Genomic DNA, 23,393 nt, shown 5'->3' with positions numbered 1-23,393 from the left:
CTCGGATTGGTCTCCCGGAGGCCCGCCACCCCTCCCCCGCCCCCGCCCCACAACTGCCAGCTCCTGCAGGTTCCCACGTCCCTAGCACCCTGCGCAATGCCAAGCCCTAAGCTGGCGCGAACCAGCAGGACGAACACTCAATATACAGGCGCTGAGCTCTCCCGGGCTCCCGCGAGGCACGCCCCCAGTCACCAAGGCAACCGGGGAGTTGCTGACCCTTGACCCCGGGGCCCCGCCCAACCCCGCCCGGCCCCGCCCCGTCGCATTCTCGAGACCAACATGGAGAAGGCGAACCCGGAAGTGCTGCCGCCGCCCGCTCGGTGCTAGGAGCCGCAGGCCCGGCGAGGTCGAGCCGCGCGCCCGCTGCCCTGCAGCCCGCAGTCCGCCGCCCCGCTGTCCTCTCGCGCCGAGGCAGCCGGGGCTCCCCTCCCCAGGTCTCACTCCACTCCCGCCCGCCCCCCACACCCCGCCCCGGGCGATCGGCCCCCGCCCCTACGCCCGCCCGAGAGGAGGAGCCGAGGCGCGGGGGAGGAGGAGGGAGAGGTTTGCTAGAGGGAGCGAGGCCGCGCGAGCCGGCGGCGGTTCGTATTACCGGGGTCGGCAGGAGGATCCCGGCTGCGCCCGCGCGGATTAGCGCAGGGCGAGCGGGAGGCACGGAGGAGGCGGGAGGGGGGCGGCCCGGTTGCGAGGAGGCCGGCGGGAGGCCAGGGGCTGAGAATTAGGGCGTGGGGGCGCACTCCTTTCCTCCGCCGCCCTCCGCCGGGGCCTTGGCGGCCGGGCCTGCGGTGCCCGGCAGGCCCGGGAGCCGCCCGCCGGTGCCGAGGGCCCGTCCCGGGGCGAGGCGGGGGGGCGGCGGAGCGTGGAGGTGCGGACGCGAGGCCTGGACGGCGCGGCCAGGTGATGCTGGGCCCCTGTGCTTCTCCAGAGGAAAGGGGACCCCTTCCCACCACCGGCCCCACAGAACAGCCGTGCCCCCTGGCTGCCCCAGCCAGGCGTTTGGACCTCAGCCCTAGAGGGAGTCGGGCAGCTGTGAGTTTGCCTGCCTCCGTTAAGTGCCCTTAGGATGCAGTGATCAAGGCATCAGGCTCTCCCTGCGGGAGGGGCTCTTCCTGTGCTGGTGAACTCGGTGCAGAGAAAAAGGACAGAATGATGCTCTCCGAGCAAGCCCAAAAGTGGTTTCCGACCCATGTGCAGGTCACCGTGCTCCAAGCCAAAGATCTTAAGCCAAAAGGCAAAAGTGGCACCAATGACACATACACTATAATTCAGCTGGGAAAGGAAAAGTACTCCACCTCTGTAGCTGAGAAAACCCTTGAGCCAGTCTGGAAGGAAGAGGCCTCTTTTGAGCTACCTGGGCTGCTAATGCAGGGGAATCCAGAGAAATACATCCTTTTCCTCATAGTTATGCACAGGTCCCTGGTGGGTCTGGATAAGTTTTTAGGGCAGGTGGCCATCAATCTCAATGACATCTTTGAGGACAAACAAAGAAGGAAAACAGAGTAAGTTATGTAATTTATTTTGAATTGGGGGGGGTAGCTTAGCTATTATCTGAATGGATTTCTGTTCTTGGAAATTATTTGTCTACTTGGGGCATTGGTTTTTGGACTGAAATATGACCCAGTTTTAAGCACCATATTTGCATAAATCTGAAGTAAAAATAGCCCTTGTGAAGACACATTTTTTTTAAAGTGGAGTCTTTAATGATCCATTACTCTCGTTTGAGGTAAACCTCGTCAATAATTGAATACTTTGCACAGGATTTTAAGTAAATTAACATTGTTTCACTACTTATAAGAGGACTGGGCCGTAGTGTCGTTGATCAATTTAAATTATTACAATCTTTAAACATTACAATTTTCAGAAAATGGAATATCAGAAAAGTAAATCTGCCAATATGCCCTCTTCTATATATATATATATATATTTTTTTTTTTAATTTATTTTGTAGTTGAACTCTGAAGCTGTCAAGTGGTGAATTACCAAATTTAGAACTCAGTATTTCATTTCAGCATTGTAAACACAGTTGGCTTTTATTTTAGCTCTGATTTCAGAGTCAGTAGTACATCGTGGTGGAGTCTAAAGCTATTAAAAGAAAAAAGTTTTAAAAGTATGTACAGACATCCTCATTCTTGAACATGGTTACTTCAAAGTTAGTTCTGCAAAGCCAGTGTGTTTAGACCGTATTAAATGCTATCAGATTGGAAACAATGATTAAATTCTTGTGATGAAATGACATATACAGTAAAAACACGGGCTTTTTAATAAGACTTCCAAACTTAGGTTAGATATATTCTAATTTAAAAAACCATAATATAAGTTAAAACTAGGATATTATGTCTTAAATTGAAAAATAGTATGTTTTCTGAGATAGTGATACCCCTTTCTTAAACTTATAATTACTCTAGTCTGAAAGAATGTTTAAACTGGATGGAATTAATGGGAGAAAAATATAGGTTGAATTTATAAGGGGATGTCACATTTCAAAAATAGCTTTGCTGTTATAACTGATATTTATTTACGCTTTTAAAAACTTTCTTGAAGATCTTGTTATTTTCTTATATTTTAAAACAACCATGTCATGTTTTTTCTATACCTACCTTCCTGCAAATTTCTCTTGATTGAAATTTTTACTTTCATTGGAAAAAATGTTTTTTAATCAGGTCTTTACCTAAGGACCTAAAGGTTTAATATATGTAAGGTAAAAGGGTAGAGAGATAAGTAATACTAGGAATGCCACAGGAAACTGAAGAGATGAAAATATTTTAGAAGGAGAGAAAATGGTTTAAATAAAGTGTAAAGTTGAATATATATGAGTGATTTTAATAATACTGGTTGATACCTATGAAGTAGCATTCAGTTACCTCTGAGGAGTTCTTCATCAAACTTAAACTGAAAAATGGATAATCACTGACTAATTTATTGCAAATTGCCAATTTTGGATGACCTTACTAAATAATATTTAGAAGTGTTTTGAATGTAAACTTTTTAAGTTTATTGCATCTTCAAATTTGATACTGCATTTACAGTACTTTTAATGTTAATGAATGATATGCTACAGACCTTCTCTGAAATATAAATGTTCCAAATCAAAGTAGGCCCGACTGTGAACCCAGGGATTCTGAAGATGGAATACACTTTTAAAGTTTCTTCTTGTTTTACTCCTTATCTTTGGCAGCATCACAGTTACAATAAATTTGGCTGTAAGCAATACTCTAATATTGTCGTCTCCCTACAGAAATTCTCTATTGGCTACTAAAAAAAACGGATTAGGACTTTTGGGGAGGGAGATGCGTTTAAATGTTATCAACAGTGCTTGTGATGTTATTGCATTCAAAGTGATTTTCAGGTTATTAAATCCCTAATATTTTCTTTGTGGATAAATGGAGACCACATATTTGATGAGCTCTCTTTATTCGTAATATTTCTAGTTTTTTAATATAGTTAATAGCTTCCTTTTGCAGCACAACTATACATATGACCCAGTAAGAGACAGACCTGAGCCACCGGCGTATTGCAAGAAAGATATTTAATATTCTGCACATTGCTGAGCCTTGTCAGCATATTCCCAAGTGCTTTTTAGAAAATGGGTATGGGTGATGAAGGTGACCAGCTGATTTGGAAGTCCCATGGAACTGCTGGGTGTGACACTTTCTACTCTTGACACTCAAGACAAGGATTTACAGCTTGTCTTCCATGATAAGCAAAGAAGTGTGGTGGCTAAAAGTATCATTTGATTTATTTTTGTACCTTGAAATTAAAAGCTTTTTTCCTTCTTTCAAGGAGAGGGATAAAGGGCCTGAGCCAGAACACTTTGATGAGTGGGACCTGGAAAGAGAACTTTCCTGTATCTCCCGTTTTAATGGGCGTCTGGGTTGGTTCGGGCACAAGATTTAAGAAAACAATACAGTACTTAAAAATAGAATGGTAAAATTGTAATTTATGCTATTATATTGTATTGATTGATTTTTCTTTTAACAGCAGAAGTGAACGATGTTGATTTTTTTGTTTGTTTTTAATGCTCATGAACAGTAATAACCATCCGAGTCCCTAGGTTAGGTATGACTCAAGCACATGCAGGTTTTAGGACTTGTGTGTGCGGCTGTGCGGTGCACCTGCGTCCTGGCCTCTGGCACCCTTCCTGCCAATCTTGTCCCATTTCTGACCACACAGCACCAATTGCTTGGGAATAGTTCCCACATGTGTGGTGGTTTTTGAACATGGACCTGTGCCCACTCAAAAATTGAACAGAGGCCATATACAGTTTAAATCTAGCACTCCAGAGGTGAAAAAATAAAATCAACATTAATCCACTAAGCCTCAAATGCTGTGTCTTCCTTTTATCTTTTTAGAAGCCAGGGAAAACAAGTGCTATCTCTGGAATGATTCTTGAAGGTCTCATTAAGACTTCCCTGTTATATCATTTTCCAAACAAAGCAGCTAGAGTTATTTGTCATGCCTATATTTTAAGTTGGTATATTTGTTAAAGTTCTTTGCAGTTGGGTCTTTGGGTTTTTTTGTGTGTGTGTTTTACTTTTTTTGGTCAAGAAGGATGGAAAAGACTGTAGTTAGAGTTTATATTCAAACACTGACTTGCTTTTATCCATTAAAGCTTACCTAAGTCTTCAGCTTTTCTTAACCAGAGAACAAAATGGTGCAACATACACGCAGACACACACAGAGTTGTAGTGTCGTTGTTTTAAGAATATAGCTCTAGAAATGAAAATTCAGTAAACATTTATTTAGTGCAAGGAAAATTGCCTTCAAGAAGCTTACACTCCAGCAAGACAAAACCTATGTTGCCCTTGTGATTGAGTCTCCTGATTAAATACAGTGTCCTGTGATAGACAACCTGGTATGCGTTTAACCTTATTAATGTATATGTGGGTCATTAAATACAAAAGAACTACTGTTTTCATGTAGCTGTTACTGGTCAGCTTTGTCAGTTTTCCTTGTTGACTCCAGTCTGACATTAAGAAGCTACTTATTCTCTGTTCCTGAGTTTCCTTTACTGTGAAATAAGGATTTTGGACTAAATGATTTATTTGGTCTCATTTCTAAAATTCTGTTTTTTATTTTTTTCCCCCTCAGATTTGCTAAGCTGTGTTACATACACAGATCTGACATACTTGGTGTTTTTGTTTGTTTCTGTTTTGTTTGGGGATTTGATGGGGTGGGGGCACATTTTCTTGCAAAGTGTACTCACCTATTTTCTGAATAACCTGCAATATTAACAGAGCATTATGGGTCATCCATCAGAAGGATTCCGTGCCCCGCCCCGCCCCCGAAAATGCTCTGTTTTCCAAAACTGAGTTAATAATTGGGTATATAACCTTGCTTTGTTTTCAGGCTTTGTGAGTGTTCAACTCTGTGTTGTTGAAGGTTCTCTATTCCACAGAGTTTATTGCTGTCATTTTTTATTTCTAGTCTCTGAGTCTTCACATTTCACCATTTGCCTCAAATAAAGGGTTTTCTCTATTTAGGGTCTCAGGTTAATGCTTTCTGTTATAAGACTTTCTGTTTTTTTAAAAATTGCTTGTTTTGATGCAGCTAGATCTTGACTGATTAAATTGAAAATATTTCACTTGCATGTTACTTTCTAAGATGTAGCTGGTACACACACACACACACACACACACATATTATGTGCCAGTTTTCTTTTGCCTGGAAAGATCTTTGAAACTAGTGTTCCACTTGATAGTAAATGCTAGCTTCTTCTGGTGTATTCTTTAAAATTAGATCTGAGTTATTTAAGAAAATTTAACACTTGCAGAGCTGTATTTAAATAACGACCTGTCTGCAGAAATGGATATTATTCTTCATTGTTTAAGTAATGTGAAAACATTGTAGGAACTCTCATCTCTGCTGGAGTTTGTAGTTTTTTTGGCTGTTTGCCCTGTAGACTGACCATTTATGACACCAACAACTGGAGAAGTTTTCATGGATAAAAATACTGTAAATAAACCAAAATAAATTTTGCATTTTACACATCATTTGAAAATGGGCAGTGTAATTCACTCAAGTGACTAAAAGCATAAGATTTGGGTCCACTTAAAATAAATTTTATTTGGCATTGTCACAGTAGCAAGTTATTGAAACAGATTCTAAGAGGGAGCACTTAAGCTTTCTTTTTTTCTTTAAAAATGCTTTACAAGATTTATTACCATTTGTCACTTCTTGCACTTTACTTATTTTGCATATTTTATTCAGGAAGAGGCTTTGACCCATTTTATATAAATCTGAATTACATTGTGGGCTTCCCCATTGGTTCAGCTGTAAAGAATCCACCTGCCATGTAGAAGCTGCAGGAGACACAGGTTCGATCCCTGAGTGGGGAAGATCCTCTGGAGGAGGGCATGGCAAGCCACTCCAGTATTCTTGCCTGGAGAATTCCATGGACAGATGAGGCTGTCGGGTAACAGTCCATAGCGTGGCAAAGAGTCGGACATGACTGAAGTGACTTAGCACACACACAAACAGTTTTACATCGTAAGCAATTTTCATGATGAACAAACTGGATTAGTCTCCCATGTTAACAAAATTCTTTTAATAGCTTTTACAGAAGAACTATTTTGGCTCAGAGGCTGAATATTATTTTATTAAAAGTTTGGTTGTTATTTATTATTTTATGGTGCCCAAAAATAGTATGTATTGATGAATTATTTCTGGGTCTGTACCTCAGTGTCTTTTAATGCTAAAAAATATTCTTCAGCCATGAGCCACACTTGGACTAGATGGAAACATAATAGCTATTATTGGTAAGAAATTTTAATGCGTGATTTTCAAATCATGAAAGAAAAAGTTGTCTAAATAGCTTTTCAAAAAAGACTGATTCCCTCTGCATGTGATACATGGCAGAGACCTCCCTGTTTTTTTAAATGAAGCCATGAATAAAACCAGAAGCACTCTGGCTGACAGTTTCTCCTTCAGTGCTTAGATTGCCTTGATGTAGAGTAACTTTACCTAAAAAGCAATTTGTATACAACAGAGCTCGATAATCCTCTCTTCATTACATATTACAACCCAGTTTTTCCTTCTCTTTAAGGTGGTTTAGATTAGAATCCAAACAAGGAAAAAGAGCCAAAAACAGGGGTGAGATAAAGGTCAATATTCAATTTATGAGGAACAATATGACAGCAAGTATGTTTGACTTATCAATGAAGGACAAAACAAGATCTCCTTTTGCAAAATTAAAAGATAAGATGAAAGGTAGAAAAACTGATGGGACGTTTTCTGATACATCTTCTGCAATCATTCCAAGTTCTCACATGCCTGATGCCCATACTGAATTTTCAAGTAGTGAAATACAGATGAAATCTAAACCAAAAAAGCCTTTCCTTTTGGGTCCTCAGCGACTCTCTTCAGCACATTCAATGTCTGATTTAACTGGGGCCCACGTATGCTCGGAGAAGCTGAAGTCTGGCACCGTTGCTCAAACACATCTTCTTGGCCGCCAGATAGATTCCTTTGGAGCAGTTCCGGAAAGTGGTAAGTGATGTATGCATTCTTTATAGTTGATCCCGTGTGATCTGAACTACCTTCTTAATTTTTAAAGTTTGACTTCTAAAGTTAGAGAATAAAAATTGAGGTTTCTTGCTAGCATTTTCTAAATTAGTCCTCAGATATTTATTGAGTACCTACTATACTCAAAATTGGTAAGTTTAAAGACAGAGCTGGTTTGAATTCAATACTGTATTTATAGAATTAGATAATAAAAATGAGTCTTGGTCTCTCTTCATGGCCTGGTTTCTTTTTCTTTTTTTTAACTGTCATTTCTCCCGTCTCAGAAGCCTGAAACATAAATGAATATTCCATTTCATCAGAATTTTCCTAGAAAAGAATCTTATTGTTCAGAAGTAAGAAAGTAAATTTAATACTACTGATGAAAGAACAGTGAGAATTTATATAGCACTATAATGCTGAGCAGAACCTTTAGTTTTGACATTATAATTTGTTTGTGTGATTGTTTCATTCTGAGCTGAGTAAATTACTAATTGTCTAGCAAGATACTAATTGTTATTAGCCTACATACTGCTGTACCTTAGCATTTTAAGATTGTTTTCCTTGATTATTTTAAAAGGTTAATATCTTTAAATAGCTAATTGCTTTCATTCTAAAAGCAGCAGTATGCACACAGGATGTGTCAAATAGTGTGATATAATGTGTCACTGATTATGTACTAACTACAAAATTGTTTGCAGGAAGTCTCAAATCTCCACACAGAAGAACATTAAGCTTTGATACTTCTAAAATGAACCAACCTGACAGCAGTGTGGATGAAGGTGAATCGGCTTTCGGAAGACAGAATGACCCATTTACAAATGTGACTGCTTCATTACCCCAAAAATTTGCAACACTGCCAAGGAAGAAAAATCCATTTGAAGAAAGCAGTGAATCATGGGACAGCAGCGTGAATTTATTTTCAAAATCAATTGAAGTAAGAAAAGAAAACAAGAGAGAAAAAAGGGAGAAAGTCAGCCTCTTTGAAAGAGTGACTGGAAAAAAAGATAGACGATCTGATAAACTTAACAACGGGGGAGCCGATAGCCCTTGTGACTTGAAATCACCTAATGCGTTTAGTGAACATCGGCAGGACTATTTTGATTATGAGTCAACTAATCCGTTTACAACAAAATTCAGGGCTTCAAATATAATGCCATCTTCAAGGTAAGCTTAAACGTTGGGAAGTTGTGCTTTTGGAAAATACTATACTTGAAAGTATCAAATATCCCTTTTAAATTCCTTTCACTTTATTTGAGAAAAATGCTAATCTTGTTTTTATAATTAATTTTGGAGCCAGGCAGTGTGTACATCTTTGGAACTGAACTGTTTATCTTAGAAGGATAAAAGATTCTTAATCCCCATCGCATTGTATTTCTTTCTACTTAATGCTGGCCAGAAACTATCAGAAACTTATGGAGAAAACTACGTAGCTTTTGATGAGGTGTAGTGAGAGGGAATCACCAGTGGGTGCTAATTCAAGCCAGAAATCTAAGTGATGAGTTGGGTTTCTAGATGTTACTATTTTTCATTGATTGGTTGTGAACCAGTAGCAGCCTATGGACTATTCTTTAAGAAATACTGGCTTAAGTATTAATGGTTTTTGTGAAAGTGTTAGTTGCTCAGTCATGTCTAACTTTTCGTGACTCCATGGACTTGAAGTCTGTCATGTTTCTCTATCCTTGGAAGCCATGGTTTTCTTCATAGGTGTTGACTATCCTTACTAAGGGCTTCCCGGTGGCACTAGTGGTAAAGGATACACCTGCCAGTGCAGGAGACTGAAGAGACGTGGGTTCAATCCCTGGGTCTGGAAGATACCCTGGAGGAGGGCATGGCAGCCCACTCATACTTTCTTGCCTGGAAAATTCCATGAACAGAGGAGCCTGGCAGGCTACTGCCAATAGGGTCACAAAGAGTTGAACATGACTGAAGCGACTTAGCATGCACATACATACATCCTTATTAAATGGCTATTTGGAGTAATGTTTATTGGAATCCAGTGAACCTTGGGGGTACTATAAATATATCACAGAGCATCTGTAATGATGACTTACAGAAATAATCTATCATGATAAGGTTTGGATTGTCAAAATCCTTGAGTTTTCAGTTATATTAATAGTACTTTTCTAATTCCTTAGTACAGGTTGGAACTGTATGGCTTAAGAAAGATGATGCATTTTGCAGAAGTGAATGGTGGAATAGCTGATTAAGGAAACCTCAAGCGAAAAATAAGATGAATCTATTGGAATCTTGTGCAGCTATCATGGAGGAGCATGGTAGACTGTTTGCCGTGAAACATAGACGTTCTTTCCCGAGGCAAGAACGTATGGTGGTCAGACCCCAGTGAGAAACCTCCTCAGTGGCTCTGTGACCTCTCTCAACTTCCGCATCTCTGTCTTTGAAATAAGGAAAATGAGACGTTCTCAGTAGGATTGGGGGACGATAAATGATAAAGTGCATGGCGTAAAGCCAGGCCCCAAATAGGGAACCCGTAAACAGCGGTTGCTGTTACGTTTTATATAGTGCCATGTCATATTTTGTTCAAGAACGTTGCTTTGTTTTGTCCCACTATAAACAGAAAATAGTGCTAATAATCGCCCTTTTAGGCTTGTGATCTCCTGCCTGTCTTCTGATCTCTTAAAACATGCATTTAGAGTTTTCCAGGGAAAGCTAGTATTTCTTTTGTCTTCTTTTATCAAAATAAGTGGGTATTCACTGTAGCTTTGGAAAGTATTGTTCAGTTTTCTTTATAGACTATACTTCAAAGAAATATGTTTTTATCATATGGTATTAATATTTTATTGAGAAGCCCATGGTTTTGATATGCTATTCCCAAATATTTCACTTTGTATTTTACATACTGCACTTCACATATTGCCTTAAGAAGCTACACAGGTAAACAGACATGTAGTTGCTTTTTTCCCCTCAACTGAGCTTTTTTTGGACCAAGTTATTGCCAAGAACTATCTGAGATAACTTAGAGACTGGATAATTTATGTAATTTTAGAGTCAAAGAAAAGCGAAAACAATGGGATATGGTAGGAAAATGATTTTTAAATTATGGCAGTATGTGGAAAAATAGGTGTCCTCGAATTTTTAATTGCCTTATACGTGGCTATTTACATGAACTTCAAAATCAGTGTTTTAAAATTGAGTGTGGCATTTTGCCAAATTGAGGCTTTGTTTTGGGTTACTTCAGTATTAATGCTGTGTCTATCAAAATTAGAGCTGTAATCCTAAAGGAAATCAACCCTGAATATTCACTGGAAGGACTGATGCTGAAGCTGCAATACTTTGGCCACCTGATGTGAAGAGCTGTCTCGTTGGAAAAGACTCAGATGCTGGGAAAGATTGAGGGCAGGAGAAGAAGGGGCAGTAGAGGATGAGATAGTTCAATGGCATCATGGACTCAATGGACAAACTCTGAGAGATAGTTAAGGACGGGGAAGCCTGTTATGCCGCAATCCGTGGGATTGCGAGAGTCAGACACAACTGGTGACTGAACGACAGCAAGATGATACATGCATCAAATGATTGCAAGTAGTGAAAAAACAGTAGGTTTTTTCATTTTAAAATTTTCTCTTCTTCATACTCACGAGATGCCAACTATGAAGACAAAAACATCTGTAGATTCCTTCGAAGTTACTCTTCCTTTTTATGTCACAAACCATCTTTGTGGTAAATGGAAAACATTTGCGGTAAAGGGGTTTGTTGTTGTTTCGTCACTAAGTCGTGTCCAGTTCTTTGTGACCCCATGGACTGTAGCCTACCACGCTCCTCTGTCCTCTGCTAACTCCTGGAGTTTACTCAAATTCATGTCCTTTGGGTCGGTGATGCTATCTAATCATCTCACCCTCTGCCGCCCCCTTCTTTTGCTTGAATGAACTTTCCCAGCATCAGGGTCTTTTCCAATGAGTCAGCTTTTTGCATCAGGTGGCCAAAGTATTGGAGCTTCAGCTTCAGCATCAGTCCTTCCAATGAATATTCAGGACTGATTTCCTTTAGGGTGGACTGGTTGGATCTCCTTGCAGTTCAAGGGACTCTCAAGAGTCTTCTCCAGCACCACAATTCAAAAGCATCAATTCTTCAGCACTCAGCCATCTTTATGGACCAACTGTCACATTGTACATGACTACTGAAAAAATCAGTTTTGACTGTACAGACCTTTGTCAGCAAAGTGATGTCTCTTTTTAAATACACTGTCTAGGTTTGTCATAGCTTGTCTTCCAAGGAGCAAGCATCTTTTAGAGATAAATTAATAGAAGGATTGACTATAAATAGATCTAGGAAGATAGTGCAGTTTGAATTTTTGAGAAGAACTTTGTCTCAAGTGGAGTTAGAAAGGAAATAGTTAAGATAGTTTGGTCTGTTCATATTTTTCCTTCCAGTAGCATTCCTCAGTTATATGGGACACTTTTGATTTCTTACCTTAACATCTAAACCAAATGCACTTTTGAAACTATAGACTTGCATCACTAGGACACATGCTGTGAATTATTTTTTTTCCAGTAACGCTAAATAGATCTCTTTACAGAGTCTTCGGGACTCCTGTGACCAATGTCTGTGAGAAAGACGAACAAAGTGAAGGCTGAAATATGTAGGTGTGGAACTGAATTTTGTTCTTTGAGTAAACTGGTTCCCTGTGATCTCAGATACGTGGGAACCATATTGTTACTCTCTGGCTGAATGTGTGTGATTACAACTGGAGAATTTTCCTTATGCCAAAAGAACACTTTCTTGAAAGTTAGAGTTTTTATTTGTTTGTAAGTAAAGTCAAGCTGAAGAAATCACCTACTAATCACAAAAGTTACTGCATTTTGCTTCTGTTCTTGGAATAGATCCCATAGTCGTACGTAAAACTGAGAGAGGAAATAAGCTAGCTTTTTTGTTGGGTTACTTCAACATAGAGTAGGGCTCTTTGAAATCCCTTTCCCCGCAATTGCTAATTCTCAGTCTCTTTCCTCTTACCTACCCCCACTTCTCTGAACAGAAGTAACTGTTCCTTGTGCTGCAGCCTGGTCTTCCCTAGGCCTTCCTTTCTGTGGGCATCCCCCTGTTCACAGATTAATCTGACCACTTTACCCCTCTCACCTCCATGAACAACATGAGGACAGAGCCTCCTTTTCATTCATCTTTTAACCCTTAATCTCCAGCGTAATAGTAGGTAGCAGGTATTGGAAAGCAGTTTTTGAATAAATGAATATGGTATAGCAGATAGATTTCCTAAAATACTAGTATCATCCCCTCATTCTCTTAGCCCCCCGTTTCCAGCTCAGTGTGGGCTGTGAAGGTCTTTCTGATAGACCAGCAACAGATCCATAAAGGCAGATGTGTGTATTTTTATTTACAACTAAACATGATTCCACTCCAGTATTCTTGCTTGGGAAATCCCATGGACATAGGAGCCTGGTGGGCTACAGTCCATGGGGTTGCAAAAGAATCAGACACAACTTAGTGACTAAACGACAACAACAAAAGATGGTTAGAAATCTAAATGAGTCTTAAAGGACTACTAAAATGTAATACTCATATTCTGACTGGCACATTTCTGAAGTTTGTTAAGAATTCTGTATTATAATAGTTAGGATAGATTACCAGCTGCAGTAAACAACCTTAGATCTCATTGGCTTGTTCCAGTAAAAGTTTATCCCTCCTTATCATGACACATGAGTGCTTTGTTCCATGCTGTTTCTTGGCTCCACACAGTTGCTCAGGAACCAGGCTCCTTCCTTGTAATACTGCTGTTTAATGTGCATCCCCCAAGGCTGTGCAGCAGAGAAAAAGAGTGGAGGATCATGCGGATGTCTTCATGTGCCAGGCCTGGCAGTGGTACCCATTCCTTGTTCTGCTGGTGTTCCGTTGGGCAGTGTTTAGTCATGTCCTAGCCTGAGTGCAGCCAGGTAAGAAACATGGTTTAGCTGCAGACCCAGAGAAGAGTACTGGCTTTGAGTGCACAGTAGTGTGTGTCCTGGATGCCAGCTCTAAGAAGTCTGGATAACATTCTAACACTTGGTGTGCTGTAGAAGTCCTGCTACACATGTATGTGAAAGTGTAGCTGGAATTCTTACAGTTTTCAGAAAAATGGTTTATCAGTTAACTATTGGTGTTGTTTGTGTTTTAAAATTGCTGCTGCTCCTGTTTTTAATTACAAATCACAGGTGGTTTAGCAGCATCAGTATCAGCTAATGTTACGTGATTAACCCTACAGTTAAATAACTTAAAAAAAGTAGTGATTTTTTTACATCAGCAATATTTAACTTTCCTGAATGTTTGTTATACCATTTTCAATAATTTGTTCATGATTAATTCTTCAACACTGGGCTATTTTCCCTCTGGAAAGTGGAAATAGGTAGGTATGTTCACCAAAGCAGATTTGCTTTTTTTTTTTTTTTTTTTTTTTAAGAGAGTCACAGCTAGACTGTTCTCTTAGGTGGGGACAGGTGACCAAGTTCTGGCTTACTGAAGGCTTAGTGGAAGAGAAGAATGGTCTGTCCTCCATATCCCTGGGTTCTTTGCATCCGTGGAATCAAGCAATCTTGGGTCAAAAATATGTGGGGGGAAAAATTTTAGAAAGTTCCGGAAAATAAAACTTAACTTGCTGCTTGCTGGCAGCCATTTACACAGTATTTACAACTTTTCATATAGCACTTACATTGTGTTGAGTGTTATAAGTAATCTAGAGATGATTTAAAGTATACAGGAAGGATGTGTATAGGTTACATGCAAATACTAGGTTTTTTATACAAGGGGCTTGAACATCTAGAGAGTTGAGTAATCTGGGGTCTTAGAACCAATACCCTACAGATACCGGGGGGTGATTGTATACCAGTTTTAGGGCTAGTCCATGAAAACCTCCTGTACAGCCCTCCATATTCCTTGCTTCCACCATACCCTGGACAGAAGGTTGGCAAACTAGGCTTATAGGCCAAATCTGGCTTGCTGCCTGATTTTTGGAAATAAGGTCTTACTGGAATGCAACTTGCCCATTTGTTTATGGATGCTTTTGTGCTGTAATAGTAGAGTTGAGTAGTTATGACAGAGACTGTATGACCCACAAAGTCAAAAATATTTATTACTTGACCTTTTACACAGATAATCTGCTGAACTTGTACTAACTCCAAAGATGGAGGTCTTTGGAGAGCCATAGAGTCCCTGAATGCATGTGGAAGGCCACCTCATAACAACAACTGCTGAACCTTGTGAATAATAAATTTTCAGAATATAAAATTACTGTGATGTTTGCATTTATGTATTATAGCACATAGCATCGTTATTTAGAGTTTAGGTCATAATGCCTCTTGTTCTGTTTAAGGAAGCCTAATTCAAAACACTTTCAGCGTCACTGGTTTGCAACACCAGATCCAAACTTCTGTTTCTGATTGTCAAGGATTATTGTGTTTTAGGCTTTTCTTAACTATTGAGCTTTTCTTTTACTGAACTTCACCTTTCTGTTCCAGGTGGGTTCATTTCCTTATTGTACCTCTCTACCCTGAGGTCTCTAAGCCTGGCCAGTTCCGTTCCTTGGCTCAGCTGTGGAATGCACTCTTCACTCGTCTCTGAGTGTCCTCAGACTATCCTTGATGTTGAAAACTCTTTAATCCTGTCTTGATTGATAACAGTGTTCCCTTCTGTGGAATTCTGCTGATATAGAACGTAACTGCCGAACAATGTTTATTATGTCTCGGTTTTAGTTTTCCCAACTAACCTGTGTAAACTGTTGAACAGTTGTACTGTATCTTCTTTTGTGGGTGCCTGCAGCACCCAGGGGCTTCCCAGATGGCTCAGTGGTAAAGAATCCGCCTGCCAGTGCAGGAGAGGCAGGTTTGATCCCTGGATTGGGAAGATGCCCTGGAGAAGGAAATGGTAACCCACTCCAGTGTTCTTGCCTGGAAAACCCCAGGGACGGAGGAGCCCGCGGGCAACAGCCCATGGGGGTCACAAAGAGTCAGACACGACTGAGCACATGCGCGCAGTAGCTAGATCACTGCTCGTCCTCAGTGCTGACCATCAGGGGCACCTGGGGTTTTTTGTTTTGTTTTGTTTAAATCTTAGTTGAGTCCTACTGCAAGGTTAAATTAGAATCTTCAGTGGGTAAGCCCGGAAATAAAAGTCAGTGTTAAAAAAAAAGACTTCCTGCTGATTCTCAGGCTTAAAAGTTACTGATCTGAATTACATCATCTATTTCATAAAAGTTCAGTAAGTACTTATATATGAACAGGAATCAGGAGTTGTGCTGGTAAACTCATAGTTGAAGAGACAGTTTAGTCATATTAGCTTTGTCCGCAGGGCCCTAAGTAAGTAGAGGGATCAGTGAGGAGATCGACTTGACTAAAACAGGGATGTGGAGAGGAGTATTTATTTGGTCGAATGGCAAAGAAACAACTAAATTATAGTAGGCATTGAAGATCAAGCAGAAATGTCTGACTGTTGAGTATTTATGGCATCTGTGGATGGATTGTTTTTTAGGATTCAGGTGACACCTAGGCATCAGTCGTGATGAACAACATTTAAAAAACATGCTTGTGTTTGTACGCTACCTGTAAGAAATTGAAGAGAACCTCGAATTTGTGATGTGTATTCTTCTGAGGTTCAGTTTAGGACTGAAGAACTCCTCCTAGTTAAGGGAAGTCATTCATACAAGGAAAAAATTTGTAGTGTGTCTTATTCTGAAATTTTTTTTTAAATATATAGTCAAGAACATAAGCCTACTCTGTAGGATGAGCTAATGCTGTTTGAGGTTAGAGGCAGCTCATTGAAGAGCAAGACCTTATGGGGAGGTATTTTTACCAGAGAATTTTGTTTTGGGAACATCCTCTTTAAGACCTGCACAAAGAACCTGCTTTCCCTTCATTATTTCCTGCCTTGTTGTAGTTGTGAAAACCATGTAAACAAACTCTTAGTTGTGCTATGACAACTTAATGGTATATTGTATAATTCCATTCCTAGTATCCTTGACTTTATTAGAGTGTGTATGCCTGTGTTTCCCTTTGCAGTATTTGATGTGGAAGAATCTGTCCACTTCTTAGCTCTGAACTTAAGCCAGTTATTTTTTAGGGCAGTGCATAGTGTCTGAGATCAAGATCTCATATTTATCATATGTACTTTACAGTTTTGCATAATAGTATCAGTTCAGCTCAGTCATTCAGTCGTGTCCAACTCTTTGCGACCCCATGGACTGCAGCATGCCAGGCCTCCTTGTCCATCACCGACTCCTGGAGTTTACTCAGATTCATGTCCATTGAGTCGGTGATGCCATCCAGCCATCTCATCCTCTGTTGTCCCCTTCTCCTACCCCCTTCAGTCTTTCCCAGCATCAGGGTCTTTTCCAGTATCTTTGATGATTGTTACATGCCTTTCTTAGACTGCAAAAAAAAAAAAGTTACCTAGAGTATATATTTAAATATGTTTCTAATTTTCACAGCAAAAATCACCACAGGCTTTTGAGCATGTAACGATTACTATGAAGTTGTAGAATACGTCCATTAAAAAATAGACATGTGTTTATTTTTCAAGGTTATAGTAAACAAATCATCCTAAAGAAAAGACCTTATTCATAGTTTTAAAGCCATCATTTTTATAATGTTCCTTACATTTTTTTTTTCCTATTTAAATTTAAAACACAGTCTTTGGTTTAATAAACCTCACCCCACATAAGGTTTATATTAATAGCAGTGTTTACTTTTTGTCCATATTTGTCTAATGTTAAAGATAATCTGCCTGTTATTCATGGCAGCCTATAAATCTTTTTTACACAGCTGACAATTTGTAGCTTCATTTATGAGACAGAAAACAAAAACTTTTGAGATGATTTTTAGAGCCATTAATCCATTAGTGCCCAGGGATTTACAGAATGTATCTAATGAAAGGATGACTGGGAGCCTGAAATATGTGATGTGATTAGTTCCCTTAACACTAACTAGAACTTTTATGCTTAACTCCCCAGATAACGACTTGAAACTTTTTTACCCTTTGTCATCCTAATACTAATTATAATAGCTCTCATTAATTGGTACAACTCCCAATGGGTTAATTTGAAGATACCAACCATGCTATCCTTTTGCTAACTTACTAATGCAAATTGATATTCATAGACTTCAAAATTGAAAACAAAAAAAGTCCTAACAGAAAAGGACAAACTTTGCTAAGTTATTACTATTTTGAGCTGAGAGATTGAGATACACAGAGAATCTGTTGAGAAAAGAAAACAAGCCAAAAAAAAAAAAAAATCCATAAAAACTACTGTAGGCTAATAAACTGATGTGAAAATTTCTCAATTTACAGCACTTGACAGGTGCTAAAAGAAAAGCATCTTTAATTTTAATGTGTTGTTAGGACCTCTTTAGAGAGACTGTACAAGTTATTAACAAGGTCCTCTGAGACAGGAGACGGGTAATTAACAAGACCTATGGAGATATAGTTTAGGTAATTAACGAGCTCTTAGGCACTGGACACAGGATAACACATAGCGAGTCCAATACTTAAAGAGAACAGGTTGTTATGATATGATCAAATACAAGATGTAGAATGTAAGTCGTCTTGAAGTTTCTGATAGGAAAATACAAGATTATATTCTAGTGACCTTAATGCACTAATTTTTATAAATCAATATGTAAATTTTTTGCTTTAAGATAGAATTTGAGATAATTATTTCTTTGTAAAATCAACAAACAAGGAAGCTTGTTACATATAGATTAATAATCTTCATTAATTGCCATTAATGAACTTTGAGAACAATACACTGGAAGGACGTAACTTCTGTGATTCGGACTGTGCGCTGTGCGTAGTCACTCATTCGTGTCCGACCTTTTGCGACCCCATGGACTGTAGCCCCCAGGCTCTAAATTTAGGCTATTCTGTTTATTTTTCACCTATGGGCTGTTGACTAAAACTGCCTGTTCCAAATGGGCAGTCCACTTTCTTTGAGCTTTAAAATAGTCAGGATCTAGGCCAGAGAGGACTGTCTTCCATCAGTTTAGCTTTTACATAATACGCAAGATCAGATCAGATCAGATCAGTCGCTCAGTCATGTCCGACTCTTTGTGACCCCATGAATTGCAGCACGCCAGGCCTCCCTGTCCATCACCAACTCCCGGAGTTCACTCAGACTCACGTCCATCAAGTCAGTGATGCCATCCAGCCATCTCATCCTCTGTCGTCCCCTTCTCCTCCTGCCCCCAATCCCTCCCAGCATCAGAGTCTTTTCCAATGAGTCAACTCTTCGCATGAGGTGGCCAAAGTACTGCAAGGGTCCCTCCCATATTTTCTTAGGGTACCTTTAAGTCTGAGATTAGATGGTCTCAATTTCAGATACTTGGTCTAATTATTTCCTATGTAAATTTGAAATTGTTGAGGTATGAGTTGAAATCTGGTTCAGAAAACTCCCAGTCTGTAAGCCTTTATTAAAACATGCTATACTCTGAAGATTAAGAATATGAAGAAAGCCCTTGCAGGTCTTCTAATTCATTCCATTGCTTCCTCTGTGTTGTCTGCTCAAGTCCATCAGAATGACTTTTTCTGAATTTCAGATCTCATAATCAAATGATGTTTTCAATTTTCATTATTTTTGGATGAATAAGCTAGAACTAGGTCTCGTGCTGGGATATAGGAGGAGCCTGGCGGGCTACAGTCCATGGGGTTGCAAAGAGTTGGACACGACTGAGCAACTACACTTTCACTTTCATATTTGCTATATATAAGGATAGCAGAGGTTATTAAGATACAAATCCTGCTCTAAGAGCTCATCAAAACAGGCACATAAAAATTAGGTCTAAATTCCATGCTAAGGACTGGACATTATATCAGCATTGGGGTACTATGAAAGATTTTTACATTGGGTTGTGATACCATCAGAGTAATATCTTCAGTATTCTGTAGCATGGGGATTTCCTGGGGCCGGGAGTGGCAGCAGGGAGGAGGCCTTGGAGCAAGAGAACAAGTTAAGAAGTTACCATGATGGTTGAGGTGAGAGTTTGATTGAGGTCACTTGGCAGTGAGGATGGAAAGAAGGGAACATCTCTGAGATACATTTCTGGACTAACATAGATGGGATTTGACCATTCTGCCTGTGTGTGTGTGTAGGGTAGGGATATTGGGGGACTGGTAAAGGAGGAAAAACGAGGAGGATCATTTCAGTGATGTGTCTTTAATCAGTGTCTTAAATCCGATGAATCACAGCACTGTAAGAACTGTATTGTAGCAGTGTCAGATCTTTAGTCTTTGAATCAAACTTGGCATTCCAGTCTTGATGAAGAGGTTTGAGTTTTTTGTGTTTTTAATGTGATGCTGTTTATTTTAGAATTTTGTTTTTAGAGAATAGGAATTACATATTTTGAGTTATTGGAGACAAGGAAGTTAGTATCAACCTAGTAACAGTTCATGAGAGTTTGTTTTTGAAACCTGGAAAATACTTCAGCTTCTTTGAACTCAGGAATGCACATTTCTATAACTGCTTATGGACTTAATGCATTTAAAGTGTATTCACCTTAACACTGTTATTACTACATGCATTTCTCTCCGTGGCTTTGGCTTTACCAAGTCTTGCCCCTTGGGATCCCTTTTGTCAGTTTCTCACTAAGAATAACTTTTCTTTCTTTTATGCTTTTCCCTTGTTTGTGCACCGCTTTTGTAGGCCTCCTGCTTCGATGTTTAAAGCATTTCGTTTTGGACTGCTGTGTCCACATCACCTATGGTTACCCTTCATAACAATAAAGCTTTAATTTTTTAAATACAGGTGCTATTTCTATATATTTAACATGTGGTGGTAGTGTTACCTGTGGCCAGAGTGTTTTAAATAGCTGCTGGTGATAGAAATTAATTAATTTGATTTGGAATTGATAGGATGCAATTAATTTGATTTGGAAATCATCTTCCTTATATGCATTTAGCTAGTTTCTAAGAATATTAGAATTCAGGCATTTGACATTTGTCTCCTTGAACTTATATTTTAAATATAAATTATTTATCTTTGATTTGATATACTAATACAATTCAGTATTGTATAACAGAAGCTTCCCAGGTGGCTGAGTGGAAAAGAATCTGCCTGACAATGCAGGAGATGTAGGAAATGCTGGTTCGATCCTGGGTGGGGAATATTCCCCTGGAGGAGGAAATGGCAACTGACTTTAGTATTCTTGCCTGGACAATTACATGGACAGAGGAGCTTGGCAGACTGCAGTCCATGGGATCGCAAAGATCCCAGCGTGACTTAGTGGACTGAGCGTGTGCACATGCACACACATATAACAGATGATAAATATAATGTAAATGTATATAAATCAATATAAATATTAAAGTACAGTATTATGTAACTACTTTAAATATAGTATACAACAAATAAAAATGTTTTATGTATTTTATATATTTATTTTAAGCTTAGATATCTTTCTGACAAAAGTGCTAATACTACTTAATAGCAATTACATGGGTCAGTTTACCCAGAATAAAACTTAATTCAGATTGCCAATTTTTAAAGGTCATTTCAACAAACATGTTTGTAAAACTCTACGGGGGCTGGAGGTAGATGAGTAAAGATGAGATTCATAGGTTACAAGTAGCCTCCTAAGCTAGGGAGTGGGACGTGTAAGCAATGACCAGTAATCCAGGCCGAGTGAACTGTGTTGAATACGGTTTGTTATGAGAAAGGAGAGGAAGAGCTTGCTAGAGATTGGGAAGTGCTTCTTCAAGGAAGAGGCCTTTGAACTTTTGTTGTTGACCATTGAACGAGATTTTTCAACTTGGGGAATGAGTAGACAGAGTAGTTTTTAGTACATAGCAAGGAAGCTTATTTTAAAAATTGAGAGATGCATTTTGAAAGAATGTTTTATAACAGTGACTATATACTGTTTTATCTTTAATTGTCTGCTAACTACCTAGTAATTTTACCATTGTTTTTCCAGTTGGAGTCTCAGTCTCAGTCTGTTGTTCCCTGCCTGGTAGGTTCTGAGGAAGTGTGTTTGCTCCTTTAGGCTTCCAGGAGCCAATTAGTGAGTGCCCTGCAGCAGCTCTGCCTTAAGGATAACAGCCTCTTTGTTATGGAGCCTGGTGTGGGAATGGGGATATTCAGGTTAATCACATGTTTTGTTTACTTGAGGTGTACAATATATTGTTTCATGTAGATTTTTTCACTTTCAAAGAAATTAAATTTCCCAGATAAATTAAAAATGGAGATCATACCAGATATAACTTCATGTTTGATTCAGAAGATATATTTGATTAACTACTTCTACCAGAGGACTTTTCAGTGTTATGTAAAAGTAAAAGTATAGTCATAGTAGAATATCCTAAAGCACGTATAGGATAGGTATAAAGAATTCAGGTTTAGGACTCAGGTCTGGATTTGAGTCTGTTGAATAGCTGTCTGACCTTACTTAGCCTTTCTGAGCCTCACTGTGAAATGGGATGACAGCCTTGGCGTTGTGGGAGAAATTGCGCGATGTTAGGCACCATAAAGCGCTCATGGTAGGCTTGCCACGTGGTAAAGCTGGAAATGGTGGCTCTTGCTGTGGTCTTACTACAAAGCATCTATAGAATCAGTAACGATTGCTTTAAATAAGTTAAATTATTTACAAGTAACTATATTCTCAGCTTTAAAAATCATAAATCATAAAAGAACTTAGGAGTTCATATTTTTCGCTGACTGATAAAGAACATACATTTGGTAAAAAGAAATAGACATAAAAATTCTTTTCAATGTGTATGTTCAGTAATAATCTTTGATGAAATAAACTCTGTACCACATTGAAATTAAGTAAAAATATTCCCTATTTAAGTAGAAAATTTATGACTTGGAAGGCAGTGTATAATCCTGTGTTCAGAAATTATTACATAACACTAATAAGAACAGTGCAGGGTAAATATCTAAGCTGTGGCTTAACCTTAAAGCTTGATGAGTTTTTCTAAACTCACATGACTGAGTTCAAATTAAATTGTTCAAAGCTATCAGAGTAAGAAGGATAACTGCTGCTTATGGAAAACTCCTCAAAGTTTGAGTCTGCTTTGGGAAAAGGGTCCCTGCCTTAGGAAATTCACACAGGTAGTAGTATATCCCTTCTAACCAAATAAGTGGGTACTTGTCTTATAAATGTTATTTTCTTTTAAAAGTTCTTGTTTGGAAGAAGAGGCTAGAAAGTCTTTTTACATGGAACAATAATTTTTTTTCTGGCAAAATTACACAATGTTAGAGTCCTAGAAAACCAGCTCTTAACTTGCCAAGACTTCTTAAGGCTGGGCTTTTCAGCCTAAGGTGTAGCATAGCCAGAAATCTCCCAGTCACCCTAGCAGCTCTGCTTCCAAGGAGGATACATACACCGAGCCTGGGGTTTGTGTCACCCTGTGGAGAGGCCCCAGGAAGTCCGGTGGCCTCGTGTACCTCGTCTTGAAAGCGCTGCAGAGATGATGGTTTAAGGAAGCAGGTGCTTTCTGGCCACAACCCCTTGCAGGATGTTCTTGAACATTGGAGGCCGTCCTGGTGACCAGAGGGTGCCAAGGCTTCTTTTCCAGAACTTGGGCTTCCTGGTGGCTCAGACGGTCAAGAATCTGCCTGCAATGCAGGAGACCCCAGGTTTGATCCCTGGAGAAGGAAATGGCAACCCACTCTAGTATTCTTGCCTGAGTAATCCCATAGACAGAGGATCCTGGTGGGCTACAGTCCATAGAGACAGAAGAGTCAGACGTGACTGAGCAGCTAATACTTTGACTTTGTTTTTGGCTTTGTCCTGGGTGCAGAGCCAGCTTGTGGTACTTTTGGCCAGGGGCACTGTGGGCCAACTTGCTTTTGTCCCCTCCTTCATGGAAGAGTTACCTCTGCCTAGATTGTCTTTTTTGTGTTAAGACAAACATGATTATGGTGCAGAATAAAATGTAAAAATCTACCTGAATTTTTAAGTTAAATTTGAGAT

At 39.4% G+C, this 23,393-nt stretch overlaps 1 protein-coding gene across 4 annotated transcripts in view; it reads left to right on the top strand.

Moving 5' to 3' along the window:
- The first annotated feature begins 540 nt into the window (after positions 1-540).
- RAB11FIP2 (RAB11 family interacting protein 2) overlaps positions 541-23,393 on the top strand; it is a 39,938-nt gene continuing 17,085 nt past the window's right edge. For 2 of the 4 annotated variants that reach the window (XM_055561032.1, XM_055561034.1), the window contains exons 1-3: positions 542-1,499; positions 7,043-7,485; positions 8,199-8,664. In XM_055561032.1, coding sequence (XP_055417007.1) covers positions 1,147-1,499; positions 7,043-7,485; positions 8,199-8,664 — 1,262 coding nt within the window. In that variant the 5' untranslated portion in view covers positions 542-1,146. Of the gene's footprint in view, positions 1,500-7,042; positions 7,486-8,198; positions 8,665-9,635; positions 13,834-23,393 lie in introns of those variants that run through there. The other 2 variants (XM_055561033.1, XM_055561035.1) reach the window with 2 other exon arrangements.

This window comes from Bubalus kerabau, chromosome 22, assembly GCF_029407905.1.
Source record: "Bubalus kerabau isolate K-KA32 ecotype Philippines breed swamp buffalo chromosome 22, PCC_UOA_SB_1v2, whole genome shotgun sequence".
NCBI lineage: Eukaryota > Metazoa > Chordata > Mammalia > Artiodactyla > Bovidae > Bubalus > Bubalus kerabau.
Note: the sequence above shows the minus strand (reverse complement) of the source record. Positions and strands in the feature narration are given on the sequence as shown.